General features: G+C 49.7%; 1 protein-coding gene across 1 annotated transcript in view; it reads right to left on the bottom strand.

The window, feature by feature from the left end:
* The window catches only part of LOC146821200 (solute carrier family 60 member 1-like), a 335760-nt gene extending 329933 nt beyond the window's left edge, over window positions 1-5827 (bottom strand). Inside the window, exon 1 of the mRNA XM_085609331.1 lies at window positions 5663-5827. Within this exon, the coding sequence (XP_085465457.1) occupies window positions 5663-5759 (97 nt within the window). The 5' untranslated portion in view covers window positions 5760-5827. The remainder of the gene's footprint in view (window positions 1-5662) is intronic.
* Between the last annotated feature and the right edge of the window lie 7087 nt (window positions 5828-12914).

Here is a 12914-nt window from a genome sequence, read left to right on the forward strand (position 1 = left end):
CATAAGAAACCAAAAGCGCGGCGTGGTGTGCACGCTATTATAAAAGTGAAAGCGGGCCTGGCCCGCTGTCAATAATTATTAAAAATAAATCCTGCGGCACGCTGCACTGCTAATGATTGGGCCCTACGTGTGGCCGCATTGTAAAAGTGAAAGCGCGCATAGCGTCCTATAAATACAAAACAAGCTGTCGCCATTGCGCGATTAAAAACAAGCTGTCGGAAACATGAGCCGGCAGTACACGCCTCCTAAATATAAGAAGGTACTTCACGTCAGCCGAAAGGCAGACGATCCAGTCCAGATGGGCCAGTCGAAAAGGGGAAAGGGCGGCAACCAAAAAGCCTCAGTTTCAATCGGAGACCACCGTTTTACATAAACGATGACGCCAGCCAATGAAAAATAGGGGCGGGGCTTCAAGTCCCCTTCTGAAATCTCCTCATTCACAATGTCTCGCAGAGCAATGGGGGTGACTACACAAAAACAGGCATTTATCACAAATGTTTGAACAGCTGTTGTAACTCTGCCCCGTGATATGCCTGTCTGCTAGTTCTAGCAACAGGCACTGTGACGTCACAACTCAACTCTAAGGGGTTACAGTTGAGCAGCTAAATCATTTTATTATTACAGATGACCAATAATGTCATAACTACACAGCAATATGAAAATTAATGACAGATTTTATGCATGTGTTACAAGTGTCAACGTATTATTTAGTTATTATTAAGTATTTGAATTTCTTCTCAGCATCCACAGCGTCCCCAGCATTCTATTCGTAAGAGAACTAAAACCCACGTGTTATAAAACTTGCTTCCTCCCCACCACCACCCACCTCTTTAACCCCCTACTCTCTCTAAAACGTACCCTATAGAGGAACTAATTGAAAACTTGCAGCCTCCTATTATGATGATGCTCCCCTCATATAGGAGTTTAGTGTTAACCTTGCATACCCCACCTCCAGATGTCACTTCTGCTGCAAGTAGTGGCCGACGCCTTATCGACTATCTCCTTGTCCCAATTACGAGTGCCTAGAAGCAATTAAGCTCTGCAATACGCAGCATACAAAAAGAAACAAGCATTGGCATAGCCAATAGGTCTCGCCTTTGGGACCTTATAAGTGTTTAGCTATGCAACAGTTGCATAACTAAATACTTATAAGGTCCCAAAAGCGAGACCTATTGGCTATGCAAAGCGGCCGTGCGACCACGAAAGTGAAAGTGATCACGATCACGATCAAGATGTAGAGAGCCACCCGGGCTCTCTTATACAATGTTGCGCTAAAACACGCATCCACACACCCCTCGGGGCGGGCTCGTCCCGAGGGGATAAATAAACGTGGGCAAGACCGCACGTGGTCTTTGAGCGGCCCAGAAACTCATATCACGTTTCAGTGTCCTTTAATTAGCGTTCCCTAATTAACTGCGACCGAGGCCTGACGCGCTACACTGGCGACGAGGCCGGTTGTGCCTCGCGTGCTGTTTCTGTCAGCCTACGCGGGGAGCGTGCGGAGCCCACCCGCATTGCTGACGCCCCCGCTGCTCACCTGCTTCATCCCGGTGGCTGCGGAGCCCACCCGTGTGGTGTTGGAGGGGGACCGCCTCCCGACGTGGCCTGCTGATCGCGGAGCCCACCCGCATGCTGCTCCCTGCACCGGAAGCTTCCAGCGCTGTGCGCGCTCTTCAGGGGTGAGTGGCTGCCCCGGCGCCTCATCGGTGCTCTGCTCCTGCCCCCGCACCGAGGTACTCTGGGGAATTCCTCTCGTGCTGGCCCTGGGTGCATCGGCCGATCGTGTGAGGGGGCCTCGACAGGGCTGCCCTTCCTCCTGCCCGCCTGAACTGTGCCCAATGCTGCGTGGTGCAGCAACTGAAGCCCGTGGGAGGAGATGATAAGGCCCAGAGCAGGGAGAGGAGGCCAGGAGCAACAAGCATTGGCAAACCCAATGATCACATCAGTTTAATAAACAAGCCTTGGCAGAGCCTCAGCAACAAGTGAGAGTGACCATACTGGGCTAACAAGCACTGGCAAAACCCACAGGTCCAACCTGTAAAATCGCACGATGGACGACATCGTGGCGGACCTCAACGGGGCCAAATGGTTCTCGAAGCTGGACCTAAATGCTGGCTATCACCAGCTAGAACTAGACCCCAGCAGTCGGTACAGCACCACGTTTTCGACCCATGTCAGCCTCCGGAGGTACAAACGGCTGAGTTTTGGTGTTTCCTCCGTGGCAGAGGTATTCCAGAACGCAATCCGAGAGACCCTGTCCGGACTGCAGGGCGTAATCAACCTCAGCGACAACATTTTAGTCTACTCCAACACTCTGGAAGAGCATCACGCACAACTGCGGGCCACACTCCGGAGACTGACAGAGTGCGGGTTGACGCTACACAAAGCGAAGTGCTCGTTCTACCAGGACAGTGTAGACTTCTTTGGATACACGTTCACTCGAGAGGGGTTGCTGGTAGATTCGAGAAAGGCAGAAGCCATCCGAGCGGTACCCACCCCGTGCAGTCCCACTGAGGTAAGAAGCTTTCTTGGGATGGCTACATACTGTGGGCGGTTCATTCCCAGGCTAGCCGCGATGTCTGAACCACTACGCGCCCTCACGCGCCACGATCACCCGTGGGAGTGGACCCCGGCGGCCAACAAGGCGTTCCAAGAGATCAAAGAGGGGCTCCCCGACAAGACAATCATGGCCTACTTCCACCCCCGGAGGAAGACAGAGTTGGTGGTGGATGCCAGCCCGGTGGGCCTCGGTGCTGTCCTCTTACAGGAACATGGGCACGAAGTATGGAAGCCCGTTGCGTACGCCAGCAAGGCACTTACCGACACCGAGACGAGGTATGCCCAGATAGAGAGAGAAGCGCTGGCCATCAAATGGGCCTGCCAGCACTTCCACTTGTACCTGTGCGGACAGGACTTCACCGTCGTGACGGAACACAAGCCGCTAGTCCCCCTGTTCACGGGATTGTCGAGGCTGGCACCGCCGCGGATCGAACGCTGGCCGTGCAGCTCCAGGCGTACCAGTTCAAGGTGATCTATCGGCCGGGGGCTCACAATCCCGCGGACTACTTGTCCCGGCATCCGCGATCAACCCCATCAGCTGCCATACCGGAAGACACGTGCAACACGGAGGCCTTCGTCAGCATGGTATCGCAGGGGTCCTGCCCGAAAGCTATGACCCTGGAGGAGATCGGTCAAGCCACTTGTGAAGACCCTACCCTCACCCACGTCCGCAGGGCGCTAGACAGCAACGGATGGGCCCGTTTCCTAGACGGGGTTCGAGCCCTGCGACCAGAGGTCAGTCACGCTCGACAGCAACTGTGGCGGGTCAGGAGTGAACTCAGCGTAGGAGGAGAAGGAGTCATTCTGAGGGGACGGCTCATTGTGGTCCCGGAAAGCCTCCAGCAGAAAATCCTGGCGCTTGCGCATGTAGGCCACCAGGGAATGGCCAAGACTAAGGCCCGGCTCCGGGACAAGGTGTGGTTCCCGGGGATGGACGCGCCTGTGGATGAATTGGTCCGACAGTGCCACGCTTGCACTATCACCGGAGGAGATCCGGCTCCAGCTCCAGTGATTACAGAAGAAGCGAGTAAGACGCCGTGGACCCATCTCAGCATCGACTTCGGGAGCTTCCCGGACGGCAGGCACATGCTGGTCATGGTCGATTCCTTCTCGAAGTTCCCGATAGTGGAGGTGATAGCATCCACTGCGTTCCCTCACGTCAAGAAGGTTCTGGACAGAATATTCGCAACGATGGGGCTGCCCGAAGAGGTCAAGTCGGACAACAGGCCCCCATTCCAGGGGCGGGAGTTCCAGGAGTACCTGACAAGTTTGGCGATCCGACACCGGATAATCACCCCCTCTGGCCTCAAGCCAACGGGGAGGTGGGACGGCTGATGAGGACGCTCAATCGAGCGCTGCGGATCGCCGTGGATAACGAGGCAGACCTGGAAGCAGCTCTCGATCAATTCCTGGGAGTGTACCGCCAGACCCCACACAGCACCACCAAGTGCGCTCCTGCTCACATCCTGTTCAAGTGAGCCCTGCGGGACAGCATTCCGGCGGATCCACGCTGGGCCCCGGTGGAAAGAGACGGGGTGGCCATTCAGGCGCGGAGGGAAGCAACAAACCGGAAGGCTAGCGAGGCCGGTAGAGCCCAGGACACCGTGGTCCGAATTGGAGACCGTGTGGTCATCAAAGATCGGCACCCCGGATGGAAGTTCCGAACTCCCTATGAGCCTGAAGTGTGGACGGTGACCGAGGTGCGAGGGACCATGATCACGGCACGGAGAGGACACCAGACCGTCACCAGGAATGTGTCTAGCTTCAAGGTGGTCCCTGAGACGGGCATGGATGGCGAAGGGCTTGAGTTACCAGGGGTTGTGACGGAGAGTGGTGCCCGGCGTCTCCCGGCGGATGGGTGTCACCTCCGTCAGGCGGGCAGCCGGCGGCCCCAGGTGGAGAAGACCATCAGAGACTAACTGATTGGGGTCCCGTTGCCGGTGCTTCTGGGGTTACCCCGTCGGACAGGTCTCCCGACCCCTCCACCAGAAGTCAACGATATGGACTACGCCCCAATCCTGCACCCAGTCAGAGACTAAAAGACTATGTATATACTTCCCCATGACGGGGTGCACTAGGGGACACTAAAACACGCATCCACACACCCCTCGGGCGGGCTCGTCCCGAGGGGATAAATAAACGTGGGCAAGACCACACGTGGTCTTTGAGCGGCCCAGAAACTCATATCACGTTTCAGTGTCCTTTAATTAGCGTTCCCTAATTAACTGCAACCGAGGCCTGCCGCGCTACACAAACATCAAAGCGGCCCTGCGGCTGCGAAAGTGGAAGTAATCGCGGCAAAGCGCCGCGCGCGCGCCCGTGCACTGTAGCTCCAGGCTGGCCTGGTAGCACTTTTTGGAGCCCTCTCAATAAGTCTCGCCAGGCCAGCGCATGCGCTGGGTCAGGCGAGACCTAAAAAGCAAACAAATCCCTGCTAGACGTTCTTGTTTCTCTCAACCCCATACCTCGAAACATTATCCGACAACCACCTTCATAACGTTTCAAAAGCCTGTGTGAGGGTATGATAAGATTTCAGGGGTGGGATGGATGGGCAATTTTATTTTTTCGTTTCAGTTTGTGACAAGTATCAAGCAAATTACAACAAAAAAAACCCTCACCTTTTATCCTAACAAATACAGAAACAGCTGGACGCAATTCACGAAAACTATTTGGCATTTTTAAACGAGGTCCTTCAATGTCTAAATATGCTCACACTCCAACTCTCCTCTGGGGAGAGGTGTTGGCCTAAACTCGAAGGTGGGGAACTGGGTTCGAGTCTCGGCAATGACGATGTACATCCTGTGATTCTGTTAATCTCCCCGTGTCTAAAAAAAAATGAATGTGTCCTCATATGATGCAACTGGTGCTATGTAAAGCGCTACGAAACCCGATTCGGGTTATATAAGACTGTGTAAAATAAAAAAATATAGCTAACTCGGACAGTCTCTGGACAGCTGTCACAGCAATTATCATGCAAAAGACTGGTAAGGCAACTGGCAATATACAATCCAAGCATAGGGGTGGCTTATTTTGGACATGGATGCACAAGTAATAAAATACCGCCCACAATATAAAAGCACATACACATTGAGGTAGCATTTACCTAGCAGAAGTTGCTGATTCATGCAATCAAAAAGAATCCCTCCAATCATCGAACCGCCAAGATACCCCACTGACCGGCCAACAATAATGTAGGACATGTTGGCCACGTTGGAATTCACATTCTCAGACAATTGTTTAAAAGTGGGTCCCAAGACAGCAATGGCCATTCCCTAGAAAAGGAAAAAAGGAAACAAAACAATTTGAAATCCTAGATCAATTACACTAAGTACTATGCATTTATATTTTAATACAAGAAATGTGTAAACAGAGAAATCGCACCACTAAAAGCTGCTGAATGCATGCATAAGTAATGCAAGTATAAAACTGTCCTGTGCGGTAATTTAGATGGAATAAATTGTAGAATACATTTCTAGGTTGTAGCTATTAAAATCTAACAGCTAGTAGCTCTTCTACACACCTGTAGCTGTCTGCCAGCGACCTCATGTTACCACTGCCTTCTATATGTGCAACATACACTTACAATACCAACAAGAGTTGGCTTTTAGTCAGATGCAGCTAGCGTTTGTTGGCAGTTTATAAGACTTGTCATTGGTTGGGTGAGCTTTAAGTAGTAACTTCTATTGGTCCCGAAGAATCCCTCTCGCGTACATGCCAACATTTTAGAAGGGGACAGAAGGAGATTTAAAAAAATAATAATTGGGAGAATGTATTTTCCCCATTGACTTCTATTGAAGGGAGTCAATTGAGCCAAAATGAAGCCATTTTTGGCTTTAAAAAAATCGGGGGTCTCCCGCTTGTATTTGGTTTATTGGCGTGTATGGTCTCGGTGTCTGTACATGCCTGCAGGATGTGGCACCGCTGCTCTGATGTTTTTGACTTTCCCAGTGCTTTGTAATTTTCATCACAAGCACTGGCACAGCCAATAGTGTCATCTCGCCATCAAGACTGCGAGAAAACAAGCATTTTCAATGCAATAGGTCTCGCATTTACGCGAGTTTGAGCTGTTGACGGCAGGAAGGAGAGGCGGCTCAGCATAAGTTACTTTTCCTACCTGCATCCCCTGACCCCTACAGGGGGCAGGCAGCCGCTGTGTGCCGCCAGCACCCTGCCTGGCTAGAGCCAGTGACGTCACGGGCAGACCAATCCCAGAATCCTAGAGGAAAGTACACGGAGGAGCAGCAGATACGAGAAGGGTGAGAGAGCTGAGATGAGAGTGCGAAGAAGACAGTGTGAGCGGAGCTTCAAAGTACTTTCCTCTAGCTTCCCCCCCCCCCCCCCATTACCCCCCCCCCCGGATATTGCAGCATTGATTTGGAACTTTTGTGGTGTAAAAAGGAAATGTTGTTGCACACAACGGATTTATTGCGGCCTTTTTGAGACAAGTTTAATTATTAGACTATCTTTTTTTCGTCTTATTCATCTTTTTGGAGATGGATCAGTGAGCTATTCCTTCTCAATATGTCCATTGTGAGAGCCCTGAAGCCCATGGCCCCTCCCACGGACCCATGTACCTGGCACCCTGCTTCTGCTCCCTGCATCCCTTCTACCTCTTCCTTCCCAAAAGAGTGTGCCAATATTCGAGATACTGGTGTGAGGGCGAAAGTCTGCAGCACGGACTGAAAAGCTGTGCATGTTTCTAGCTATTCCAATTAGCTTGACGCCCTTGCCTTGCTGTTTGACATTCATGAGGTAGCTGGGTGACCAGGGTACCTCTGTGCGGGCTCCCCAATCCACCGCAGTACAGGATCTGCCCCATCACTCCAGGTGAGGCTGTTATTGGGGGTGGTGGCAGCAGGGTGGGTGCATGAATAAAATTCTAAAGTGCGTGCCCAAAAGCCCGGATAGGCAGGACAGAACTGTTTCAGATAACCTTGTAGAAGAGGAAAGAAGTTGGTTCTGCAAAGAACCCCTGACGAGGAGAGACTCTTGACTGGGCTGCTGGACCGGTCCCTCCCATGACCTCTCTCAGCGAGGCCCTTTGAGTTATGCTACGAGTCATTAACCTCCATCCATCAGCAAGTCACTTATTTACCACTCCAGATGTCACTGCAATTTCTCCCACACCTATCACTCCAGTTAACCCCTTCAGGTACTCACGAGTTACACTATCAGTCAGTCTGCTTACTCTCTAGCTGAGCGAAGTCTGCCACCTCAGCAACCACTAAGCTCTGTCTGAATCGATGGCTCAGTTTATTGTCCTCAACCTGTCACTCATCACTCCATAACCTATCAAATGACCCCCACACCCAGTAACACCGTCCACCAGTCACTTCGAACTCCCCAAGTCTGATATTTCCGCAGGTTCCATCTCTTGCCACGATACCTCCTCTTCCGTCACTTTGCTGTGTACTTAGGGTGACCAGATTCTCAAAACAAAAAAAACGGGGACAGTTCATAGACATAGAAGTAGGACTACAGTTTGCAGTAACGGTTGACATAAAAGTAGGACTATTTGACAGCTGTTATAGACATGGAAAAGGGACTAAAATGATAGCCGCCTCCACAGACATAGATGAAGAGTTACAGACCAATCATATGTGTGACACAGACTTAGCCAAGAGAGACGTCGAGGTTTCAGTGACCGTCAACCGGGTGACCCGTTAATTGCACTGTGTGATATCCTTACTTGGTGACACTCATGACTCCCTGTGGATTGCAAAGTATGACTCACTGCACAGCCTGGACAACATGGCCTGGAGGTGCGGATTAAGCAGCAAACCCGAATTGCCGGGGCAGGCAGTGGCTCGCAGCCTGAGTCTGCCAGTGCCTGCAGCCTGGCCAGCCTTGGCAGAGTGTGTTACAGCCCAAGTAAGTTTAAGTTTTAAGCCTGGATGCCAATGGCAGCGTGTGATCAGGCAGCTGCAGCACCTGCGGTGTTACTCAAAACGGTGAAATGTGTTGCAAAACTGGCACCGCATGAAGTGTGTTTTATGTTGTTGGGGTCTCTCTGACATAGATACCCTGTTGGGCCGGGTCACTCACATGACGTCAGAGAGTGGCCCTGAGTCCTGATGTTCTACTGACTTTAGTTTGCTGGGAAAGAGGGGGGCACCGCAAAGGCTGGCAATCTTTATGTTGTTTCTCTGCTGGCCTATCCAACAACCGTAGCCACCAGAGTGTTGTTAGGGCCTCGCACATCTTGTTTGGGCTGGTTCCCACCTTGAAGAGAGGCCCTGGACTGAGTGATGCTCTCTGCGCAGCATCATTAATTACGAGGGAGGAACCAGAGGGTCCAGTATAAGTCTGCAACGGCTGAAGGTACACACCTCAAAAAACAACCAACCACAAAAAAATAAAAAACAGCTCCTGACTTAGTGTGCAGAGAGCCTTGATTTAACATGTTGCAAGGGAGTTTCCTGATATATGTACGATTCTAAGTATATTTACTTAGACATGAGTATAAATGAAAGTTGTTTAACCATTATTTCTTATGCTTTGCAGCAGCTCACATAGAGTTTCTAGTTGTCCAAATGGGTGTCATATCTGATATTTATAAGTTTCCCTCGTTTTAATATCTTGATTTTACTCGCAGGAAAATGCCACTCATAGTCGTTAAAATGGTACTCATAATTACTCTGAAATGATGAAAATGTCACACATAGAAATCTGAAACCTTGGCAGCTATGCATGTAACATTACACCTACAACAAACCTGGACTATTCGCTTTGTCAGTTGTTCTTAGCTGCATAAGATAAATAAGCAACAAACTTGGGCTTCGTTGTACATAACATTGAAAATGCTTCAGGTCTGGGATGATGAGACTATGAAAGAACTATAACGGGTCTCTTTGACGGCAGTGAAGGGTGGTTTTGCTGCAGCAATAAGATTGTTTTTTCATCCTGAGGGCAAAAATGGACATCCCAATAGAGAACCGTCTCAGCACCTGTGCTAAGTAAGCAGAGAAATGTCCCGGTTTTTAAATAGTGTTTCAGTGCGAGACACTATTGAAAAACCGGGACATTTCTCCGTTTAACCCGGGCACAGCACAAAAACGGGGACATTTCTGTAATTAGGAGCAAAGTGTCGGGACACGGGGACACTGCTCCAAAAACAGGGACTGTCCAGGGTAAACCGGGACGTCTGGTCACCCTATGTGTACTCCCTACACCCAAATGGACCTACCTACATCAACCATCGACGGAACTTCCACCAACTCTAGACACCTGCGCTTCTCTTCACTCTCCCTCGCACACACACCCCACATCCGTCAGAGCCACAGCGGTGGCCGCTCCTTCTCCTACATCGCAGCCAAGACCTGGGACAACCTTCCCCTCCAGTTCTGTACAGCCCCTTCAATGGCAGACTTGAGACAAAGACACACAACCTGGCTCTTTGAGGGAGACACAGCACCCAGATACCCCTAGGGGCGACAGTAGTGCGCTTTTCAAATGCCTTTTGTTTTGATTTGAGTTTGAACTATAGTCCTTGTGGCCTTCTCTGTAGCCAAAGAAATAGCTCCTCTCACAGAACACCAACGGTGAATTGAATCTGACACGTCAGGTACTTACCTTGACTTCCCAGTACAACAGTTGTTGGTGTAATTCTATCAGATACGTACATCTAGATCCCTTTATTCTAGACTCATGCGACAACTATGCCTGCAAGTGAAAGCATACGGTGTTCCATCATACAATCTACTGCAGCAGCTAACTTAGTGGAGCCATGAAAGGCCCAGAGTGGCCAGTAGGATGTGCTGGGCGCTGTGTACTGTTGCATTCGAGTTTATCTCCCTATGCACGGCATTGGACTGTAAACTCCTCTGGACAGGAGCGCATTAGAAACAAGGCTCCTATAACATTTTGTGAATGGAAACATCAAGCACTGAAGTTGCTCAGTTTCACTGTAAAGGACAAGTGGAGTTTCACGATTTAAACCAGTTTCAGGCAGCTCCTGCCCTTGTCCAAGCATCAGAAGATTAGACACAAAGTGCTGAGAGTTTTTCAAGACACTCTTGGCCTTTGCACCACAGTGAACAGGATGCAGGGTGTGTTCGCTACTGTTGTGGCCAGGATCACGGTTTGCACCTCATTTCACATTTATTTAGCAAAACCCAGAATCCGGTCTGTTTTGGGAGAAGAATTCTTCAAATTCAATGCCTACATTTTGGAAGTCTTTCCAATTGTTTGGAAATCTAGTTGTATTGTAGTGGCATTGATATACGCTTCATATGAATGCCAAAGTGCAGAGGTAGTTTCACCGCAGAGGTATAACTACTTGCAGTGTGGTTTGTGTGGGCGGGGCCTGGTGTGTGCGTCAGAGACCGGGAGGGTGCTCTTACCTGGTCTGTGGTCTCAGCACTGAAGCGTGTAACAGCAGTAACACGCTCGAGGGAACTCCTGCAGTTTACATTCATTGACTTATGCTAATGATTGCCAGGAACTCTTTAAAATACATCCAGGAACTCACTAAAATACACCCTGAAGGGACAGAAACGGAGGTCACGCGCGCACTGGGGAGATGCTTTCTATAGTCCCTGGGAGCTGCGGGTGAGTGCCCTACAAGCTGGCACTGGGGTACAGCCAGCCAGGGTGAACTATTTGAAGAGCGCCGAGGTCTACAAACTTAGGAGTAAATGACTTGTATGACAGAGTGGAACAATAGAGTGAAAGGAGGAGCAGCAGGAGAGGGGAGCAGGGACAGCCTTTTTTCCTCCCCTGAAGTGTCATTACATTCTTCCTTGTACGGCCAGTATTCAGAGGAACATTGGCAGGGCTTTAAGTGGGATGGGTTGGGGCGTGGTCTGTATAATTAAGGGCGTGGCTTAAAACATATAAACTAAAAAACCCCCATAGAGTGCCACCCTACCCACACTTTTGTATACAATCGCCATGCCTTTAAACACAACTCGATCGTGCTCTTTATAAACACCTGATGGGACTTATTTCATAGTAGGCATACACGACACGAAAAAAATACAGAAACCCTACCTAAATCACACGGTGGCAGAGAAAACGAGCTGAAAACCACTGTAGACAGTGGATTTCAGCTCGTTTTCAGAGGCTGTCATCAGTCGATGTCCATCTATGAAGAGGTGTGAAAACACTGCAGGACATTGGCGACAGCCTCATGACCCCTTGTGCTCGATGAGCGGCAGAGTGCCTCTTAGAAGCTCTCACACCAGGCCCCGCCTCCTCCTTACACAGTTGTATTTATTTATTTATTTAATGCGATTTTATATAACGCAAACATTACCCGAAGGTGTCAAAGCGCTTTACAAAAGAACCAGTTGAAGAGATTTTGTGAGTTGGCAGGTATGGTAAAGAGTCAGTACATAAGGTGAAAGTACAGAATGGGTGGTGGTAAGGTATTTTAAAGTAGGATTCAGAGACATTAGTAAATGCATATGTAAGTACGTCATAAACCTGTAGCGCCTACGTGCTTTCGGTCTACGAATAGCACGCTATTCCCTCGGTATGGATTGTCAGTGTAAACTTGGTTGAACTAGGACTTTGATTTTTTTTTTTTATGCAGATTTATATAGTGTGAACTCGAACCAAAGGTATTGGAGCGCTTTACATAAGCACCAGTTACGTTACACAAGGACACATTCAGGCACGGGGAGTTTAAGTGATTTGCCCCCAGGCGGATAGAAAACACGCCGCTTTGGGCGCCTCCTTGTCCAGTGGCTGCATGCACCGACTATTAAAAATGTTCCAGTAGTTGCTGTCCTATATAACTACCTTAAAATATACAAATCAAGCAGAGCACAGGTGAAAGGATGTGGATTAACGGCTAGCGCAGGTGACTTTGAAGCGGGGGAGGTAGGTTCGAGTCTGCGGAGGTTAAAACGACCTGTGATTCAGAGCAAATCACTTAATTCCCCGAGCCTAAAATGAATGTGTCCGTCTGTAATGCAACTGGCGCTCACGCAAAGCGCTCTGATACATTGGGGTCCAGTTGGCGCTATATAAAACTGCGAAACAAAAAGCGCTCGCCGCATCGCGCAAACCTGACAACAAAACGTAGAATTCAAACTCCGCAAAGAACATGCTGTGACAAAACAGTGAGACACTATTTAAAGAGCAACGTCTACAATCAACTCCCTCCATGTTACTTTCTTTCTCGGGGTGTTGAATGTGGGTGGACGTGCCTTAGTAAAAGATACAACTAATAAGTGTCCACGGACCCCGTGTCATAAGAGTACGTTGCAGTCAAGTCGTGTCTCTTTAAGACAAGGCACTACGCATGTTGGGATTTGCAGTCCCAAACTATTACTGTGACACTTAAGTGTCAAGCCTTGGCGTGCATGGACGGTATTGTTGTTTGAAAACACATTATTCCAATGAGTTTG

The sequence above is a fragment of the Triturus cristatus genome, chromosome 6 (assembly GCF_964204655.1).
Source record: "Triturus cristatus chromosome 6, aTriCri1.1, whole genome shotgun sequence".
Lineage (NCBI taxonomy): Eukaryota > Metazoa > Chordata > Amphibia > Caudata > Salamandridae > Triturus > Triturus cristatus.